Below are 22,659 nucleotides of genomic sequence, written 5' to 3'. Positions count from 1 at the left end.
TATAAGATAAAATGTGGAAAATATGATTTTAAAAGTCCTTATTATTAGATAAAAAGTCAAACCTATGACATGCCAAGTCCGAATTATAGGATAAAATGTTGAAAATATGATTTTAAAAGTCCTCATTATTAGATAAAAAGTCAAAAATACGACATGCCAAGTCAGAATTATAAGATAAAATGTGGTAAATATGATTTTAAAAGTCCTCATTATTAGATAAAAAGTCAAAAATACGACATGCCAAGTCAGAATTATAAGATAAAATGTTGAAAATATGATTGTAAAAGTCCTCATTTTTAGATAAAAAGTCAAAAATATGACATGCTAAATCATAATTATAAGAGAAAATGTTGAAAATATGATTTTAAAAGTCTTCAGTATTAGATAAGTCAAAAAATGTCAAATGCTAAGTCATAATTATAAGATACAATTTTGAAAATATGATTTTAAAAGTCCTCATTATTAGATAAAAGTCAAAAATATGACATGCTAAGTCATAATTATAAGATAAAATGTGGAAAATATGATTTTAAAAGTCCTCATTATTAGATAAAAGTAAAAAATACGACATGCTAAGTCATAATTATAAGAAAAAATGTGGAAAATATGATTTTAAAAGTCCTCATTATTAGATAAAAGTAAAAAATACGACATGCTAAGTCAGAATTATAGGATAAAATGTTGAAAATATGATTTTAAAAGTCCTCATTATTAGATAAAAAGTCAAAAATACGACATGCCAAGTCAGAATTATAAGATAAAATGTGGTAAATATGATTTTAAAAGTCCTCATTATTAGATAAAAAGTCAAAAATACGACATGCTAAATCATAATAAGATAAAATGTGGAAAATATGATTTTATAAGTCCTCATTATTAGATAAAAAGTCAAAAATACGACATGCTAAATCATAATTATAAGATAAAATGTGGAAAATATGATTTTAAAAGTCCTCATTATTAGATAAAAGTAAAAAATACGACATGTTAAGTCATAATTATAAGATAAAATTTTGAAAATATGATTTTAAAAGTCCTCATTATTAGATAAAAGTCAAAAATATGACATGCTAAGTCATAATTATAAGATAAAATGTGGAAAATATGATTTTAAATGTCCTCATTATTAGATAAAAGTAAAAAATACGACATGCTAAGTCATAATTATAAGATAAAATGTGGAAAATATGATTTTAAAAGTCCTTATTATTAGATAAAAAGTCAAACCTATGACATGCCAAGTCCGAATTATAGGATAAAATGTTGAAAATATGATTTTAAAAGTCCTCATTATTAGATAAAAAGTCAAAAATACGACATGCCAAGTCAGAATTATAAGATAAAATGTGGTAAATATGATTTTAAAAGTCCTCATTATTAGATAAAAAGTCAAAAATACGACATGCCAAGTCAGAATTATAAGATAAAATGTTGAAAATATGATTTTAAAAAGTCCTCATTAGATAAAAAGTCAAAAATACGACATGCTAAATCCTAATTATAAGATAAAATGTGGAAAATATGATTTTAAAAGTCCTCATTATTAGATGAAAGTCAAAAATAAGACATGTTAAGTCATAAAATAAAATGTTTAAAATATGATTTTAACTAAATTCTCTGAAACTGCAGTGATTTGGACCTTCAGCCGTTGGTTCCCATTGAAGTCCATTATGAGCAGAAAAATCCTGGAGTGATCCTCAAAAACTGAAGAAAGAAACATCTGGGATGTGGGGTTAATAAATCATCAGGAGATGTTCGTTTTGAAGTGAACTAACTCTTTAATGATGCAGAGATGAGCAGTTGTTGCACAAGAGAGCAGAAGTGAAGAAAGCGATGCACTAACCGTCCTCTGTTCCTCCACTAGACGCTTCTCCAAGCTTTCTTTAGATGATTTCAGAGCTTCTTTTAATTTGGAGCTGATCTGGAGTTTCGGAAAGAGAGAGAGAGAAAACAATGAGTTTATAAAAATAAAAAAAAACATTTATTAAGTTTATTTTTTACTTTAGTTTGCTTTGTTTACCTTAAACTGGGGTTTCTCTGAGTTATACAGCGGCACATCATTGAATAACCTGAACAAGAGTCAAACTCAGCTCTTAAAGGAACACGCCACTATTTTCAACTCATGAACAGTTGAGTTTGACCGTTTTCTCATCCATTCAGCCGATCTCCAGGTCTGCACTGTTAGCATAGCTTAGCATAGATCATTGAATCTGATTAGACCGTTAGCATCTCGCTCAAAAATGACCAAAGAGTGTTGATATTTCTCCTATTTAAAACTCGACTCTTCTGTCGTTCCGTCGTGTGCTAAGACCGACCGAAAATGAGATGTTGTGATGTTCTAGGCCGATATGGCAGGAACTATTCTCTCATTCCTGCGTAATAATTAAGAGCTGTGAGCCGCCCCATGAGTGCAGCGGCGCAATGATATTACACATCTAGGCTAACTTCAGTCAACATAACCAACGGGACGACAGAGAGAGCGCTGGGACTATTTTCAGCCGCTGCGGAATATCATATCAAGAGAGATGCTAACGGTCTAATCAGATTCAATGATCTATGCTAAGCTATGCTAACAGTGCAGACCCGGAGATCGGCTGAATGAATGAGAAAACGGAAACGAAAACTCTAGGGGAATCGGAAGATTAGTCGACAAATAGTCGCGTTTTCCTTTAAACAATATCAAAATTCACAACCACATGCTTTAGATTCACAATAACTTGACCGATCTCACAAAACTAGCACATTGCTTAATCTCTCATTCCTTCTGTGAGATTCACTCCTGAATATCGTAACTCACGGTGTTAGTAGGAGTTGGGATACGGTTGGCATTCCTGCTTTGCAAGCTTCTGTGGACAGGATGGACTGAAGGACGGAGACTGTGGGAAAATGGGAAACAAACAGTTGTGTATTACATTAAAACATTAACTACAGACGTTTGAACACTTAGGGATTCTGCTGGAGGCGGTTAACCGTACAACAGCTAATGTTTGTGGCTTGAAATGGCAAGTTCAGCTTATTAAATGAACTACAGCTAATGTAAATATATCTGCAAGCAGCATTATCAGGGCCAAGTGCAAATAAGAAGACAAGACATGCCAACATGGCTGGGAGTGTCAGATAAACGGCACCAATGAGCAATTAAACACATTTTAAGATGATTTTAGGCAAAAGGCTGAAAAATGCACTGTAGTCTATGGGAATATCATGTTTTGTTCTATTATAGCGCCACCAAGAGGCACAATCCTACCATTTTTTGTATGTGTTCTCAGAGTGAGCCCATACATGTGTGTCAATTTTGGTGAAAATATCTCATTTTGTTCTGGACTAATAGACATTTATGTGAAAAAACATGTAAAAAATGACTGACACCTGACTTTGATTGGATTTTACTCCCCCTTACTATCAATATTTTGACATTTGGGTATTAGCGTTTAGCTATCGACCTATGTTTCAGAACTTCTGACGCTGGTTTCGTCTCGATCGGACTAGCGGTTTTGAAGATATCGGCTGATGTTTTTAAAGCGCTAAATTACAACGCTGCACAAACCATACGCCGAAACCTGGCAAATCTGGTATCGTTGGACTCGGCAAAAATTCAGAAGACAAAAGATGTCCTGTGAAAATAAGTCAACCACACCCAAAGTTATAAGCGTTTGAAGAAAAAAAATCTCAACTAGGTGGCGCTGTTTCAGAACTTCTCAGGCTCCTTCAGGGCATCGTGTTGATGACCCATACCGAGTTTCATAACAATCCATTCATGCTTTCATAAAATACAGCATTTTAGCACAATTCAAAATGGCCGACAGCCAAAATGGCCGATATGGTTATTGGATATCAGACGACTCGGAACGCCATCCCAAACTTAACAAGACTTTTATGATTTTTGGACAAACGGTTCAGAAGTTATAAGCAAAAAAGCTATTTTTTGTATCTCCGGTCCAGTAGATGGCGCTGTGCCGAAATGCTGCATGTTGCCTCAGGTCATGCTTGTGATCAAATGTACCAAGTTTGGTTAGAATACGATAAAGTGTTGCGGAGATATAGCCTTAAGTGTATTTTCGCAACTGCTACGTAAAATTTGTTTGCGCGTTTAACGAAAACGCTTTGACGAATCAACTTGAATTTCATAAAGTTTTCTCAGCACCGTCTGAAGATGATCTGGTTCAATTTTTGTGAAAATCAGCGCAATGGCCTAGGAGAAGTTTGCAAAAGTAGGTTTTTCGGAAAATCAAAATGGCGGGAAAATTGTCATAACAGAAAATGGTGTGCAATCAAATCGGCTTGAGCAAAGGAATCAGTGGAAAAATATTTGTTTCTAGCCCTTAGGGTTCAAAAGTTATTACCATAAACATGAGTGAAACTTTGGACAGGTGGTGGCGCTAGAGGGATTGAGTTAGAGACTCCAAAATTCAGTGCTTGGCCCCTAATTATTGATTTAACCTATTAACATGCTTTCCACATTCAGACAGTCATGTGATCAGCGCTACTGTGTGTCCGCTTGCGTCCTCATGTATGAAACACTTCGGCTAATTTGATTATGCCTACAATAAGAGTCTTGTGTTTGCTAAATATGCTTAATATGCTAATTGTTTTGGTGGTCTCCTCCATTTACATTCATTCAAGGTCAAAAAACACTCGTGATATACATTGCACCGCTTTCACAGTGTCTGAAAAGGATTCTTCTCGGTTCTGATTGGCCCAGTCCGTTGTGATTAGTCTACTCTGCTCTGATTGGTCACACTCCAGCGAATATTCATAAAGGTGAAGAGAAGATCATACGGACCTACAGATGGGAACGGGGCCGGAGGAAACTGATCTACGGGCACGGCATCCGGTGGGCGGCCATACGTCATTTCATAAAGCAAGTGTCCAAATGAGTACACGTCTATGCTTTCTGTAGTCTGAGAGAAAGAACAACGGCTTTTAACAATCGCACATTTCTATTATTAATACAGTATTTAAATTATTTAATACTAATACGAATAAAAACTATAAAAGGCATCTTACATTAATTTTCCTGAACTGTGTTACATAGGGTCTGTAATATGAAGGCAGTCCCAGTAACGAATTCTCTATATCCAACAATTTACACGTGTTTTCCTCGATCAGGACGTTAGACGCGTGGAGATGCCCGTACGGAAAACCCTTATCCTGGAGAAACTTTAATGCCTGGAATAAAACAGAAGCGACATATTTATATACGAAAGAGTTCAAGTTTGAGGTAAAATAATAGTTCGCCAACTCAAATATACATTATCGAGTCGGTAATTTTTTTTTAATGTTTCAAAAAGAAGTTATTTGTTTACAAAAACAATAGAAATATCTACGAAAAGTCAACAAAATCAAGATCATATCTTCGTGAACGTGTTATTAAACCGTTAAACGCCGTCACAGACCTCCAGAATCTGTTTTCCGTAAGTTCGGATTTGCTGCAGCTCCAAACCCTGGATCTTTTTGGGATTGCAGTACTTCTTCAGAAAGGGCTCTTTAGGCTTCACCTGGAGGACCGACAAAACACACAACAATTAAAAATGTTACAATGTTAAATTTTTATTTAATTTTTGATGCGTTAAGAAAACAAACCTTGCAAATGTGATCCCTTAGCGTTCCTTTCTCGCTGAAAACTCGAATGACCAGAGCAGACGATTCACTGCTAGTGGCGAAACTGACGGCAGAGATGTTCGAATGCTACGAGAAAACACACACAAACACCGTCAACTACACTTGTTCTTCGAGTGTTTATGTTTATGTAAGTCACTGACACAATTGTTGTGTTGCTATTCGGTTTCTAAAAGGTGTGCTGGTTGGTTGCTAGGTAGGGCTGGACCAGAATATTCGAAAATTCGTTCGGTGAGTTGGTATTAAATTTTCAATTTTGGTATTTTAATATAGTTTTTTTGTTTCGTTTCGTTTTTTCTCTCGCACACCTGGCATCCCCCTCCGAACGGTTCTAATTCGCGCTTCAATATGTTTACACTATAAATAAATATAATTTTTTTTACAGTTATCTTATAGCCTAGCCGTTTTTAATGGGATGGACAGTTGAATAGGAACCCAAACTCGTTATACTTAATAATAGTGCGGCCGTGAACGAACGACGGTGAGGCCATGAACGAAAGTCGGTGAGGCCGTGAACGAACGACAGTGAGGCCATGAATGGGAGTCGGTGAGGCCGTGAACGGAAGTCGGTGAGGCCGTCAACGAACGACGGTGAGGCCGTGAACGAACGACGGTGAGGCCCTGAACGAACGACGTGAGGCCATGAACGGAAGTCGGTGAGGCCGTGAACGTAAGTCGGTGAGGCCGTAAACGAACGTAAGTCGGTGAGGCCGTCAACGAACGACGGTGAGGCCGTGAACGAAAGTCGGTGAGGCCGTGAACGTAAGTCGGTGAGGCCGTAAACGAACGTAAGTCGGTGAGGCCGTCAACGAACGACGGTGAGGCCGTGAACGAAAGTCGGTGAGGCCGTGAACGTAAGTCGGTGAGGCCGTGAACGTAAGTCGGCGAGGCCGTAAACGAACGTAAGTCGGTGAGGCCGTAAACGAACGACGGTCGGTGAGGCCGTGAACGAAAGTCGGTGAGGCCGTGAACGAACGACGGTGAGGCCGTGAACGAAAGTCGGTGAGGCCGTGAACGAACGACGGTGAGGCCGTGAACGAAAGTCGGTGAGGCCGTGAACGAACGACGGTGAGGCCGTGAACGAAAGTCGGTGAGGCCCTGAACGAACTACGGTGAGGCCGTGAACGAAAGTCGGTGAGGCCGTGAACGAACGACGGTGAGGCCGTGAACGAACGACGGTGAGGCCGTGAACGAACGACGGTGAGGCCGTGAACGAAAGTCGGTGAGACCGTGAACGAAAATCGGTGAGGCCGTGAACGAACGACGGTGAGGCCGTGAACGAACGACGGTGAGGCCGTGAACGAACGACGGTGAGGCCGTGAACGAACGACGGTGAGGCCCTGAACGTAAGTCGGTGAGGCCGTGAACGAAAGACGGTGAGGCCGTGAACGAACGACGGTGAGGCCCTGAACGAACGACGGTGAGGCCGTGAACGAAAGTCGGTGAGGCCGTGAACGAAAGTCGGTGAGGCCGTGAACGAAAGTCGGTGAGGCCGTGAACGAACGACAGTGAGGCCGTGAACGAACGACGGTGAGGCCGTGAACGAACGACGGTGAGGCCCTGAACGAACGACGGTGAGGCCGTGAACGAAAGTCGGTGAGGCCGTGAACGAAAGTCGGTGAGGCCGTGAACGAACGACGCTGAGGCCGTGAACGAAAGTCGGTGAGACCGTGAACGAAAGTCGGTGAGGCCCTGAACGAACGACGGTGAGGCCGTGAACGAAAGTCGGTGAGGCCGTGAACGAACGACGGTGAGACCGTGAACGAAAGTCGGTGAGGCCGTGAACGAACGACGGTGAGACCGTGAACGAAAGTCGGTGAGACCGTGAACGAAAGTCGGTGAGACCGTGAACGAAAGTCGGTGAGACCGTGAACGAAAGTCGGTGAGACCGTGAATGAAAGTCGGTGAGACCGTGAACGAAAGTCGGTGAGACCGTGAATGAAAGTCGGTGAGGCCGTGAACGAACGACGGTGAGGCCGTGAACGAAAGTCGGTGAGGCCGTGAACGAAAGTCGGTGAGGCCGTGAACGAAAGTCGGTGAGGCCGTGAACGAACGACGGTGAGGCCGTGAACGAACGACGGTGAGGCCGTGAACGAAAGTCGGTGAGGCCGTGAACGAACGACGGTGAGACCGTGAACGAAAGTCGGTGAGGCCGTGAACGAACAACGGTGAGACCGTGAACGAACGACGGTGAGACCGTGAACGAACGACGGTGAGGCCCTGAACGAAAGTCGGTGAGGCCGTGAACGAATGAAAATTGTAATTTTACTTTCGGTTTAGAATTAGCGCCGATTCGGAGGCGGGTTGCTTAAATGGTGTGTTCATTAGCCTATATTCTTATTGAGAAACACAACAAAGTGGTATTCGGACCCGCCCTATTGCTAGGTAATATATCGTATATTTTTATTAGACATATATTGTAAGATATGTTTGTAGAAAAGCCTGGAAACTGTAAGACTAAAACAGGAAACCACACTAATCAGCACAAAGATATTGAGCAGTTCTTTTAGATTTACATGTTATGTAAATGTTCTTGATATATGGTTTTTAATATATTCTCTTGATGATTAAAAAAAACAGACCAGTTGGCAGCACACCACTATTAAAGAGAAGCCAGAAAGATTAGGAATGAATCGTGGCAGACGAAAGGAGGTTTGGTTCATAAAAGCTGAAGATTAGCAACTGTACCCTCATTGGTCAAACAGTGAGATAGTGAGATAGTGAGATTTTCTACAACATTTGCTATGATGTTCTGGACAGTAGAATCGAGATCTCCTGCATGTTTTCCCATGAGCCTCATGGTCAGGAATGACCTCGCTGTGCATTCCTCATCACGGTGTATCTCAGTTGGATTGCTTTAATCTGCTCATCTGGAATGCAGACGTCATGATCAGATGTCTGCCTCATGACTGATGCCTGGCCTTGAAGTAGCCATTAAAGGGATAGTTCACTCAGAAATTAAAATTCGGTCATCAATTATTCACATGCATGTTGTTCCAAACCCATATTTCATCTTTGGACATTCACAAATTAACCTTTTTTTAAAAAACAAAATCCGAAAAGTTTCTGTCAAGTTTCTGTTGAGTTCTGCAAGGGACTCAAAACACTGTAGTTGTGTAAATTTAAAAGACTTTTAAATCGTATTTTCAACATTTTATTTTATAATTATGACTTCGCATGTCATATTTTTGACTTTTTAATCTAATAATGACTTTTAAAATCATATTTTCAACATTTTATCTTATAATTATGACTTCGCATGTCATATTTTTGACTTTTTATCTAATAATGAGGACTTTTAAAATCATATTTTCAACATTTTATCTAATAATTATGACTTAGCATGTCATATCATAATTTTATCTAATAATGAATTTTAAAATAATATTTTCAAAATTTTATCTAATAATTATGACTTGGAATGTCATATTTCAGACTTTTTGTCTAATAATGACTTTTAAAATCCTATTTTCAACATTTTATCTTCTAATTATGGCCTAGCATGTCATATTTTTGTCTTTTTATCTAATAATGAGGACTTCTAAATCATATTTTCAACATTTTATCTTATAATTATGACACAGCATGTCATATATCAGCCTTTTTAATCTAATAATGACTTAAAATCCTATTTTCAACATTTTATCTTATAATTATGACTTAGCATGTCATATTTTTGACTTTTTATCAAATAATGAGGACTTTTAAATCATATTTTCAACATTTTATCTTATAATTATGACATAGCATGTCATATTTTTGTCTTTTTATCTAATGAGGACTTTTAAATCATATTTTCAACATTTTCTCTTATAATTATGACACAGCATGTCATATTTCAGACTTTTTGTCTAATAATGACTTTTAAAATCATATTTTCAACATTTTATCTTATAATTATGACATAGCATGTAATATTTTTGACTTTTTTATCTAATAACGAGGACTTTTAAAATCATATTTCAACATTTTATCTTATAATTATGATACAGCATGTCATATTTCAGACTTTTTAATCTAATGATGACTTTTAAAATCATATTTTCAACATTTTATCTTATAATTATGACAGCATGTCATATTTTTGACTTTTTATCTCACTATTATGACTTTTAAAATCATATTTTTGACTTTTTATCTAATAATGAGCACTTTTTAAATCATATTTTCAAATTTTATCTTATAATTATGACTTAGCATGTCATATTTTTGTCTTTTTATCTAATAATGAGGACTTTTAAAATCATATTTTCAACATTTTATCTTATAATTATGACACAGCATGTCATATTTCAGACTTTTTGTCTAATAATGACTTTTAAAATCATATTTTCAACATTTTATCTTATAATTATGACTTAACATGCCATTTTTTTTACTTTTTATCTAATAATGAGGACTTTTAAATCATATTTTCAACATTTTATCTTATAATTACGACAAAGCATGTCATATTTCAGACTTTTTAATCTTATAATGACTTAAAATCATTTTTTAGATTTTTTTTCTTATAATCATGACTTAGCATGTCATTTTTTACTTTTATCTCACTATTATGACTTATAAAATCATATTTTTTTACTTTTTATCTAATAATGAGGACTTTTAAAATATATTTTCAACATTTTTTCTTATAATTATGACTTAGCATGTCATATTTTTTACTTTTTATCTCACTATTATGACTTATAAAATCATATTTTTGACTTTAGATCTAATAATGAGGACTTTTAAAATCATATTTTCAACATTTTATTTCTTAATTATGACTATGATAATTGAAATGAGCTGATCAGTAATACAGTTGAATATTTAGTGAATTTAGTGAATATTTAGTAAAATAGTAATAGTTCAAATAACTTATAGACACTATAATAGCATATAAACTAAACTATAATAGCACTGTGTAACCCGTGCTCGGGTGTCCGCTCATGACTTTAAATGGGGTGTTTTGTAGCTTTGGGCTCTCAGAGATCGCTTTAATCCGGCAGAACGGCTGCTGATGTTCAGGAAGCAGGAAAAACAAGAGCACATGACACAGCACTCGCACACAAAACATCCAAACATTCGGCTCGGAACACAAACACAGGCTCTTTTAGTGCTGGCTCTCCTTCACAGCTATACAACAGACAGGAAAATAATGTCCAACAGATCATTATACTGCAATGTTTTGATTATTACTATAATATTTATGCTAAATTGATTAGCAATCTAAATGGACGTGTATTTGTTTTAGGCCCTAACAACCACCCTAGCAACACCATAACACACTCACAACCATATATCCACAATGGGAACTTTTCAAGACTTACAGAAAACGTTGGAAGCAGCTTCATTGCAGATTGGAGATCTTTGTCAGACAAGAACTTATCTGGACCCAAATCGACCTGTAATTGGTAAGGAAACGTATTACAGTCGGTACAAGGGTCACACAATGCTGTGGCTTATAACACCAGAGAAGAAAACAAACACGTCAAGAGAGATTAGCAAGTTAGTTAAGTTCTTTGTGTTGAGTACAAATAACAAGAATAAAGATTAACAGATCCGGAATAACAACAACAAAAGTGTGTGTTTGTATGGGTCAATATGAAACGTACCCAACTCAACACTTGTTTCTCTTTGGGCTGATCTTTGTCTTTGACCAAGAAGTACCTCTTTCTCAATCGCCAGCCTATAAAAAGACAGACATCAAGTGATTGAATACATATTAATATCAATAAATAGAAATCTCACCCCAAAATTGAAAAAACTAAAATAATATATATAAATAAAAGTATATAATAAAAATGTAACAACGCTAGGCGCTCCGATGAAAACAACGCTAGGCGCTCCGATGAAAACAACGCTAGGCTCTCCGATGAAAACAACGCTAGGCGCTCCGATGAAAACAACGCTAGGCGCTCCGATGAAAACAACGCTATGCGCTCCGATGAAAACAACGCTAGGCGCTCCGATGAAAACAACTCTAGGCGCTCCGATGAAAACAACGCTATGCGCTCCGATGAAAACAACGCTAGGCGCTCCGATGAAAACAACTCTAGGCGCTCCGATGAAAACAACGCTAGCCGCTCGGATGAAAACAACGCTAGGCGTTCCGATGAAAACAACGCTAGGCGTTCCGATGAAAACAACTCTAGGCGCTCCGAGGAAAACAACGCTAGACGTTCCGATGAAAACAACGCTAGGCGTTCCGATGAAAACAACTCTAGGCGCTCCGATGAAAACAACGCTAGGCGTTCCGATGAAAACAACTCTAGACTCTCCGATGAAAACAACTCTAGGCGCTCCGATGAAAACAACTCTAGGCGCTCCGATGAAAACAACGCTAGGCGTTCCGATGAAAACAACGCTAGGCGCTCCGATGAAAACAACTCTAGGCACTCCGATGAAAACAACTCTAGGCGCTCCGATGAAAACAACTCTAGGCGCTCCGATGAAAACAATGCTAGGCGCTCCGATGAAAACAACGCTAGGCGCTCCGATGAAAACACCGCTAGGCGTTCCGATGAAAACAACGCTAGGCGCTCCGATGAAAACAACGCTAGGCGCTCCGAGGAAAACAACGCTAGACGTTCCGATGAAAACAACGTTAGGCGCTCCGATGAAAACAACTCTAGGCACTCCGATGAAAACAACTCTAGGCGCTCCGATGAAAACAACTCTAGGCGCTCCGATGAAAACAACGCTAGGCGCTCCGATGAAAACAACGCTAGGCGCTCCGATGAAAACACCGCTAGGCGTTCCGATGAAAACAACGCTAGGCGCTCCGATGAAAACAACGCTAGGCGCTCCGAGGAAAACAACGCTAGACGTTCCGATGAAAACAACGCTAGGCGTTCCGATGAAAACGACTCTAGGCGCTCCGATGAAAACGACTCTAGGCTCTCCGATGAAAACGACTCTAGGCGCTCAGATGAAAACGACTCTAGGCTCTCCGATGAAAACGACTCTAGGCGTTCCGATGAAAACGACTCTAGGCGCTCCGATGAAAACGACTCAAGGCTCTCCGATGAAAACAACTCTAGGCGCTCCGATGAAAACGACTCTAGGCTCTCCGATGAAACGACTCTAGGCGCTCCGATGAAAACGACTCTAGGCGCTACGATGAAAACGACTCTAGGCGCTCCGATGAAAACAACTCAAGGCTCTACGATGAAAAAAACTCTAGGCTCTCCGATGAAAACAACTCAAGGCTCTACGATGAAAACAACTCTAGGCGCTCCGATGAAAACAACGTCAGGCGCTCCGATGAAAACAACGTCAGGCGCTCCGATGAAAACAACTCTAGGCTCTCCGATGAAAACAACTCTAGGCTCTCCGATGAAAACAACTCTAGGCTCTCCGATGAAAACGACTCGAGGCTCTACGATGAAAACGACTCGAGGCTCTCCGATGAAAACGAAGCTAGGCTCTCCGATGAAAACGACTCTAGGCTCTCCAATGAAAACAACTCTAGACTCTCCGATGAAAACAACTCTAGGCTCTCCTATGAAAACAACGTCAGGGGCTCCGATGAAAACGACTCTAGGCTCTCCGATGAAAACAACTCTAGGTTCTCTGATGAAAACAACTCTAGGCTCTCCGATGAAAACAACTCTAGGCGCTCCGATGAAAACAACTCTAGGCTCTCCAATGAAAACGACTCTAGGCTCTCCGATGAAAACAACTCTAGGCGCTCCGATGAAAACAACTCTAGGCTCTCCAATGAAAACGACTCTAGGCTCTCCGATGAAAACGACTCAAGGCTCTCCGATGAAAACGACTCTAGGCTCTCCGATGAAAACAACTCCAGGCTCTCCGATGAAAACGACTCTAGGCTCTCCGATGAAAACAACTCTAGGCTCTCCGATGAAAACGACTCTAGGCTCTCCGATGAAAACAACTCTAGGCTCTCCAATGAAAACAACTCTAGGCTCTCCGATGAAAACAACTCTAGGCTCTCCAATGAAAACGACTCTAGGCTCTCCGATGAAAACGACTCTAGGCTCTCCGATGAAAACGACTCTAGGCTCTCCGATGAAAACGACTCCAGGCTCTCAGATGAAAACGACTCCAGGCTCTCAGATGAAAATGACTCTAGGCTCTCCGATGAAAACGACTCTAGGCTCTCCGATGAAAACAACTCTAGGCTCTCCAATGAAAACAACTCTAGGCTCTCCAATGAAAACGACTCTAGGCTCTCCGATGAAAACGACTCTAGGCTCTCCGATGAAAACGACTCTAGGCTCTCCGATGAAAACGACTCTAGGCTCTCCGATGAAAACGACTCTAGGCTCTCCGATGAAAACAACTCTAGGCGCTCCGATGAAAACAACTCTAGGCGCTCCGATGAAAACAACTCTAGGCTCTCCGATGAAAACAACTCTAGGCTCTTCGATGAAAACAACTCTAGGCGCTCCGATGAAAACAACTCTAGGCTCTCCGATGAAAACAACTCTAGGCTCTTCGATGAAAACAACTCCAGGCTCTCCGATGAAAACGACTCTAGGCTCTCCGATGAAAACGACTCTAGGCTCTCCGATGAAAACAACTCTAGGCTCTCCGATGAAAACGACTCTAGGCTCTCCGATGAAAACAACTCTAGGCTCTCCGATGAAAACAACTCCAGGCTCTCCGATGAAAACGACTCTAGGTGCTCCGATGAAAACAACTCCAGGCTCTCCGATGAAAACGACTCTAGGCTCTCCGATGAAAACAACTCCAGGCTCTCCGATGAAAACGACTCTAGGCTCTCCGATGAAAACAACTCCAGGCTCTCCGATGAAAACGACTCTAGGTGCTCCGATGAAAACAACTCTAGGCTCTCCGATGAAAACGACTCTAGGCTCTCCGATGAAAACAACTCCAGGCTCTCCGATGAAAACGACTCTAGGCTCTCCGATGAAAACAACTCCAGGCTCTCCGATGAAAACGACTCTAGGCTCTCCGATGAAAACAACTCTAGGCTCTCCGATGAAAACGACTCTAGGCTCTCCGATGAAAACAACTCTAGGCTCTCCAATGAAAACAACTCTAGGCTCTCCGATGAAAACAACTCTAGGCTCTCCAATGAAAACGACTCTAGGCTCTCCGATGAAAACGACTCTAGGCTCTCCGATGAAAACGACTCTAGGCTCTCCGATGAAAACGACTCTAGGCTCTCCGATGAAAACAACTCTAGGCTCTCAGATGAAAACAACTCTAGGCTCTCCGATGAAAACAACTCTAGGCTCTCCAATGAAAACAACTCTAGGCTCTCCAATGAAAACAACTCTAGGCTCTCCGATGAAAACAACTCTAGGCTCTCCAATGAAAACAACTCTAGGCTCTCCAATGAAAACAACTCTAGGCTCTCCGATGAAAACGACTCTAGGCTCTCAGATGAAAACGACTCTAGGCTCTCCGATGAAAACAACTCTAGGCTCTCCAATGAAAACAACTCTAGGCTCTCCAATGAAAACAACTCTAGGCTCTCCGATGAAAACAACTCTAGGCTCTCCAATGAAAACAACTCTAGGCTCCAGGCACGTGCAGAGGGGGGGGCTTTGGGTGCTCGAGCCCCTGCCCTTTTTCAAAATGAATCAAAAGTGCCCCTCTCAGACAAATATCAATGATAATATTGTGGTCAATAAAACTAAATAATTGTGATTATTATAACATGTAACGAACGGCTCAAAAGTCGGACAATTTCTGTTGAGGCGTGGCGTTGCCATAACGCGTTGCTATGGGTCGCGTGCGTTTTGATTGATTGCCGATTTTCCTCTGTTCGGAAGCGGCTCTCGAGCCAAATATGGTCCTTTCAGAGAGTGTGTGGCCTTACGGGAAAAAAAGTAAACCAATATTTTTTTTTGTACCATAATCAGAGCTAATGTGTTGATTTAATTACAAATCTATATATTATATATTTTAAAGTATTACACAATTCACCAATGCCCGTTTGTCATGTATATACACCAACCAATCGTGATCTGGCAAAGCAAGTTCAAATTCCATTGGGCATGTGAAGTGGAGCAGTAATTTTCTGTTCTTATTCATAAATCGGTTGAAAATTACATGGACAGACGAACTAACGTTTCGGGCTTTCGGTAGGCCTACGGTGCGCGCGTGTACCGAACGGTTATGAATGTAATCTATAACAGTTAACAGTCGGCTTGTTTAAAGCGCGGAACACACTTCAATCCGAGTTCCCACACGAACATATTAAGTATTCAGTCCATTTTATCATGAAATTCAAACGATAAATGCCATTTTAACGCTCTATTATGTGACGTGACAGAGAGAAGCGTATCAGTTCAACTTCAAGCGGCAGCGCGCGGCGCGCGAGTGAACGCGATCATCTCTTCCTAAAGAAATGAATATCTAAAGGTATGTTGAGGATACATTACAACTTATTGAAACGTATCATATGCTGTGTAATCGCTCCATCTGTGTTTCAACCGCGGAAAGACAATAAAACAGCTTGTAAACAATGTCATGTAGAATCACATTTACCTCAGAAGTCATTCAGTGTCCACAGCTGTGAGTTCACTAGAGAGATTAACGTTAACTCTTTCGCTGAATACATGCACTATATTAGCCTATATATATATTCATTATATACCACTTAGCCTGTTAGTGATGTCTTGTTTATTTAATGTATGTTTAAATAAACCTGTCATGAAAATTACAGCCACTAAATTATTATATTTCAACGAGTTTAAAAGAAAAAAAAAATTTCCAGAGAAAAAAATTATAATAATTAGATTTAGATACTAATGCAAAAACTGCCTTATGTGAAGCTTATGAGTGTTGATTTTTATATCTAAAAATAAATAGCAAATGAATTTAGGCTAATAGTTTGGGCTCTGTTGTTAATCTTTAATAGCAATATGTAAGGGCTCCCTATAGTTTACAGCATTATCTTTAAGAAACTTTTAGTTATAACTGAATTCATTTAAGGACAGACACAATTTTTTTTTTTCATTAAACCACTGTTGAATAAAAATTAATAAAAAGCAATTTTGTAAAACTGCTGTACCGAATCCGTACCGAACCGTGACTTCAAAACCGAGGTACGTACCGAACCGTCAGTTTTGTGTACCGTTACACCCCTAATATATATATATTTACATATTGCCCCTTTTTTACATTTGAGCCCCTGCCTCTGAAGAACTCTCTGCACGGCCCTGCTAGGCTCTCCGATGAAAACGACTCTAGGCTCTCCGATGAAAACGACTCTAGGCTCTCAGATGAAAACGACTCTAGGCTCTCCGATGAAAACAACTCTAGGCGCTCCGATGAAAACAACTCTAGGCTCTCTGATGAAAACAACTCTAGGCTCTCCGATGAAAACAACTCAAGGCTCTACGATGAAAACAACTCTAGGCTCTCTGATGAAAACAACTCTAGGCTCTCCAATGAAAACAACTCTAGGCTCTCCGATGAAAACAACTCTAGGCTCTACGATGAAAACAACTCTAGGCTCTCCGATGAAAACAACTCAAGGCTCTACGATGAAAACAACTCTAGGCTCTACGATGAAAACAACTCCAGGCTCTCCAATGAAAACAACTCTAGGCTCTACGATGAAAACAACTCCAGGCTCTCCGATGAAAACGACTCTAGGCTCTCAGATGAAAACAACTCTAGGCTCTCCAATGAAAACGACTCTAGGCTCTCCGATGAAAACAACTCTAGGCTCTCCGGTGAAAACGACTCTAGGCTCTCAGATGAAAACAACTCCAGGCTCTCCAATGAAAACAACTCTAGGCTCTACGATGAAAACAACTCCAGGCTCTCCGATGAAAACGACTCTAGGCTCTCAGATGAAAACAACTCTAGGCTCTCCAATGAAAACGACTCTAGGCTCTCCGGTGAAAACGACTCTAGGCTCTCCGATGAAAACGACTCTAGGCTCTCTGATGAAAACGACTCTAGGCTCTCAGATGAAAACAACTCTAGGCTCTCCAATGAAAACGACTCTAGGCTCTCCGGTGAAAACGACTCTAGGCTCTCCGATGAAAACGACTCTAGGCTCTCCGATGAAAACAACTCTAGGCTCTCCAATGAAAACGACTCTAGGCTCTCCGATGAAAACGACTCTAGGCTCTCCGATGAAAACAACTCTAGGCTCTCCAATGAAAACAACTCTAGGCTCTACGATGAAAACAACTCTAGGCTCTCCGATGAAAACAACTCAAGGCTCTACGATGAAAACAACTCTAGGCTCTACGATGAAAACAACTCCAGGCTCTCCAATGAAAACAACTCTAGGCTCTACGATGAAAACAACTCCAGGCTCTCCGATGAAAACGACTCTAGGCTCTCAGATGAAAACAACTCTAGGCTCTCCAATGAAAACGACTCTAGGCTCTCCGGTGAAAACGACTCTAGGCTCTCAGATGAAAACAACTCCAGGCTCTCCAATGAAAACAACTCTAGGCTCTCCGATGAAAACAACTCCAGGCTCTCCGATGAAAACGACTCTAGGCTCTCAGATGAAAACAACTCTAGGCTCTCCAATGAAAACGACTCCAGGCTCTCCGGTGAAAACGACTCTAGGCTCTCCGATGAAAACGACTCTAGGCTCTCTGATGAAAACGACTCTAGGCTCTCAGATGAAAACAACTCTAGGCTCTCCAATGAAAACGACTCTAGGCTCTCCGGTGAAAACGACTCTAGGCTCTCCGGTGAAAAGGACTCTAGGCTCTCCGATGAAAACAACTCTAGGCTCTCCAATGAAAACGACTCTAGGCTCTCCGATGAAAACAACTCTAGGCTCTCCAATGAAAACGACTCTAGGCTCTCCGGTGAAAACGACTCTAGGCTCTCCGATGAAAACAACTCCAGGCTCTCAGATGAAAACGGCTCTAGGCTCTACGATGAAAACAACTCTAGGCTCTCCAATGAAAACATGAACATCACAACATGAATCTTTCATGCTCAGTGTAATAAATAACATAATAAGTTGATACATTAGAATAGAATAACGTTCGCTTTACTCACCGATATCCTTTAACGGCTCAATCACCTCCCATTTGGGATCGGATCTGAAGAACATGGACACCTGCTGTAGGGCTATCTCTGAAAAATAACGAAGAGTTAGGGATGATGGTGATGCGCTCTGGTCTTCCAGCCCCCCCGGAACCTGTCTGCACACCTGTACCTGTCTGCCACCTGTCTGCACACCTGTCTGCACACCTGTACCTGTCTGCACACCTGTACCTGTCTGCACACCTGTCTGCACACCTGTCTGCACACCTGTACCTGTCTGCACACCTGTCTGCACACCTGTACCTGTCTGCACACCTGTACCTGTCGCACACCTGTACCTGTCTGCACACCTGTACCTGTCTGCACACCTGTCTGCACACCTGTACCTGTCTGCACACCTGTACCTGTCTGCACACCTGTACCTGTCTGCACACCTGTCTGCACACCTGTACCTGTCTGCACACCTGTACCTGTCGCACACCTGTACCTGTCTGCACACCTGTCTGCACACCTGTACCTGTCTGCACACCTGTCTGCACACCTGTACCTGTCTGCACACCTGTACCTGTCTGCACACCTGTCTGCACACCTGTACCTGTCTGCACACCTGTCTGCACACCTGTACCTGTCGCACACCTGTACCTGTCTGCACACCTGTACCTGTCTGCACACCTGTCTGCACACCTGTACCTGTCTGCACACCTGTCTGCACACCTGTACCTGTCTGCACACCTGTACCTGTCTGCACACCTGTACCTGTCGCACACCTGTACCTGTCTGCACACCTGTCTGCACACCTGTACCTGTCTGCACACCTGTACCTGTCTGCACACCTGTCTGCACACCTGTACCTGTCTGCACACCTGTACCTGTCTGCACACCTGTACCTGTCTGCACACCTGTCTGCACACCTGTACCTGTCGCACACCTGTACCTGTCTGCACACCTGTCTGCACACCTGTACCTGTCTGCACACCTGTACCTGTCTGCACACCTGTACCTGTCGCACACCTGTACCTGTCTGCACACCTGTACCTGTGTAGTTGGCGGAGTAGCTGCTGGAGTCCAGGAAGCGCTTGAGCAGCTCACAGCTGGACAGCAGGTGGTGGCGCGTCAGGGAGTTCAGGTAGGCCTGGAGGCCCTTCTGGCGCTCAGAGATGAACTCGCGGTCCATGTTCCCGATCAGCTTCTTAGGAGGAAGTGGCAGGTTCAGGCCGGAGATCTGTGGACACAGAGATGGAGTCGTGCTTCAGCTGATGACAGAGCCTCATGTGGGAACTTCCTCAACTTCCTCAGGCCAAATCTCACTCACCAGTAAACTATTGTTCAGCAGGTCAAAGTCACTGTAGCGGCGGATGACCTGCGGGGACACCAGACGACAGTCAGACATTCAGACAGACAGCATCAGAGAGAGAGAGGCAGCATCAGAGAGAGAGAGAGAGGCAGCATCAGAGAGAGAGAGAGAGGCAGCATCAGAGAGAGAGAGAGAGGCAGCATCAGAGAGAGAGAGAGAGAGAGAGGCAGCATCAGAGAGAGAGAGAGAGAGAGAGAGGCAGCATCAGAGAGAGAGAGAGAGAGGCAGCATCAGAGAGAGAGAGAGACAACATCAGAGAGAGAGAGAGGCAGCATTAGAGAGAGAGAGAGAGAGAGGCAGCATCAGAGAGAGAGAGAGAGAGAGGCAGCATCAGAGAGAGAGAGAGACAACATCAGAGAGAGAGAGAGGCAGCATTAGAGAGAGAGAGAGAGGCAGCATCAGAGAGAGAGAGAGAGAGAGAGAGGCAGCATCAGAGAGAGAGAGAGAGAGGCAGCATCAGAGAGAGAGAGAGACAACATCAGAGAGAGAGAGAGAGAGAGGCAGCATCAGAGAGAGAGAGAGAGAGAGAGAGAGAGAGAGAGAGAGGCAGCATCAGAGAGAGAGAGAGAGAGGCAGCATCAGAGAGAGAGAGAGACAACATCAGAGAGAGAGAGAGAGGCAGCATCAGAGAGAGAGAGAGAGAGGCAGCATCAGAGAGAGAGAGAGGCAGCATCAGAGAGAGAGACAGAGACAGCATCAGAGAGAGAGAGAGAGAGAGGCAGCATTAGAGAGAGAGAGAGAGGCAGCATCAGAGAGAGAGAGAGAGGCAGCATCAGAGAGAGAGACAGAGACAGCATCAGAGAGAGAGAGAGAGAGGCAGCATCAGAGAGAGAGAGAGGCAGCATCAGAGAGAGAGACAGAGACAGCATCAGAGAGAGAGAGAGAGAGAGAGAGGCAGCATTAGAGAGAGAGAGAGAGGCAGCATCAGAGAGAGAGAGAGGCAGCATTAGAGAGAGAGAGAGAGAGAGACAACATCAGAGAGAGAGAGGCAGCATTAGAGAGAGAGAGAGAGAGGCAGCATCAGAGAGAGAGAGAGAGACAACATCAGAGAGAGAGAGGCAGCATCAGAGAGAGAGACAGAGACAGCATCAGAGAGAGAGAGAGAGAGAGAGAGGCAGCATTAGAGAGAGAGAGAGAGGCAGCATCAGAGAGAGAGAGAGGCAGCATCAGAGAGAGAGAGAGAGAGAGAGAGAGAGAGAGAGAGAGAGAGAGAGAGAGAGAGAGAGAGAGAGAGAGAGAGAGAGAGAGAGGCAGCATCAGAGAGAGAGACAGAGACAGCATCAGAGAGAGAGAGAGAGGCAGCATCAGAGAGAGAGAGAGGCAGCATCAGAGAGAGAGAGAGAGGCAGCATCAGAGAGAGAGAGAGAGAGGCAGCATCAGAGAGAGAGAGAGGCAGCATCAGAGAGAGAGACAGGCAGCATCAGAGAGAGAGAGACAGGCAGCATCAGAGAGAGAGACAGAGACAGCATCAGAGAGAGAGAGAGTGAGGCAGCATCAGAGAGAGAGACAGAGACAGCATCAGAGAGAGAGAGAGACAACATCAGAGAGAGAGAGATAGGCAGCATCAGAGAGAGAGAGAGAGAGGCAGCATCAGAGAGAGAGAGAGTGAGGCAGCATCAGAGAGAGAGACAGAGACAGCATCAGAGAGAGAGAGAGACAACATCAGAGAGAGAGAGAGAGGCAGCATCAGAGAGAGAGAGAGAGAGGCAGCATCAGAGAGAGAGAGAGAGAGGCAGCATCAGAGAGAGAGACAGACAGCATCAGAGAGAGCGACAGACAGACAAGCAGACAGACAGGCATACAGCATCACAGAGAGCGGCAGACAGACAAGCAGACAGACAGCATCAGAGAGCGTGACAGGCAGACAGCATCAGAGAAGCGTGACAGTCAGACAGCATCAGAGAGAGCGACAGGCAGACAAGCAGACAGACAGGCAGACAGCATCAGAGAGAGCGACAGGCAGACAGACAGGATCAGAGAGCGTGACAGGCAGACAGCATCAGAGAAGCGTGACAGGCAGACAGCATCAGAGAAGCGTGACAGGCAGACAGCATCAGAGAAGCGTGACAGTCAGACAGCATCAGAGAGAGCGACAGGCAGACAAGCAGACAGACAGGCAGACAGCATCAGAGAGAGCGACAGGCAGACAGACAGGATCAGAGAGCGTGACAGGCAGACAGCATCAGAGAAGCGTGACAGGCAGACAGCATCAGAGAAGCGTGCCAGGCAGACAGCATCAGAGAAGCGTGACAGTCAGACAGCATCAGAGAGAGCGACAGGCAGACAAGCAGACAGACAGGCAGACAGCATCAGAGAGAGCGACAGGCAGACAGCATCAGAGAAGCGTGACAGGCAGACAGCATCAGAGAAGCGTGACAGGCAGACAGCATCAGAGAAGCGTGCCAGGCAGACAGCATCAGAGAGAGCAACAGGCAGACAAGCAGACAGACAGGCAGACAGCATCAGAGAGAGCGACAGGCAGACAGACAGGATCAGAGAGCGTGACAGGCAGACAGCATCAGAGAAGCGTGACAGGCAGACAGCATCAGAGAACCGTGACAGGCAGACAGCATCAGAGAAGCGTGACAGGCAGACAGCATCAGAGAAGCGTGACAGGTAGACAGACAGACAGGCAGACAGCATCAGAGAAGCGTGACAGGCAGACAGCATCAGAGAACCGTGACAGGCAGACAGCATCAGATAAGCGTGACAGGCAGACAGCATCAGAGAAGCGT

The 22,659-nt window shown here is 42.7% G+C and overlaps 1 protein-coding gene across 3 annotated transcripts in view; it reads right to left on the bottom strand.

The window, feature by feature from the left end:
* Positions 1 to 22,659, bottom strand: part of pxk (PX domain containing serine/threonine kinase) — a 35,056-nt gene that overhangs the window by 9,373 nt on the left and 3,024 nt on the right. For all 3 annotated transcript variants that reach the window (XM_079808074.1, XM_079808072.1, XM_079808073.1), the window contains exons 3-14: positions 19,883 to 19,930; positions 19,606 to 19,792; positions 18,583 to 18,660; positions 11,217 to 11,290; positions 10,932 to 11,006; positions 5,584 to 5,688; positions 5,397 to 5,498; positions 5,008 to 5,169; positions 4,784 to 4,901; positions 2,798 to 2,876; positions 2,021 to 2,069; positions 1,844 to 1,921 (exon numbers count right to left, since the gene is read on the bottom strand). In XM_079808074.1, coding sequence (XP_079664200.1) covers positions 1,844 to 1,921; positions 2,021 to 2,069; positions 2,798 to 2,876; positions 4,784 to 4,901; positions 5,008 to 5,169; positions 5,397 to 5,498; positions 5,584 to 5,688; positions 10,932 to 11,006; positions 11,217 to 11,290; positions 18,583 to 18,660; positions 19,606 to 19,792; positions 19,883 to 19,930 — 1,155 coding nt within the window. The remainder of the gene's footprint in view (positions 1 to 1,843; positions 1,922 to 2,020; positions 2,070 to 2,797; positions 2,877 to 4,783; positions 4,902 to 5,007; positions 5,170 to 5,396; positions 5,499 to 5,583; positions 5,689 to 10,931; positions 11,007 to 11,216; positions 11,291 to 18,582; positions 18,661 to 19,605; positions 19,793 to 19,882; positions 19,931 to 22,659) is intronic.

The sequence above is a fragment of the Gobio gobio genome (assembly GCF_949357685.1).
Source record: "Gobio gobio genome assembly, chromosome: 24".
In the NCBI taxonomy this organism is placed as follows: domain Eukaryota; kingdom Metazoa; phylum Chordata; class Actinopteri; order Cypriniformes; family Gobionidae; genus Gobio; species Gobio gobio.
Note: the sequence above shows the minus strand (reverse complement) of the source record. Positions and strands in the feature narration are given on the sequence as shown.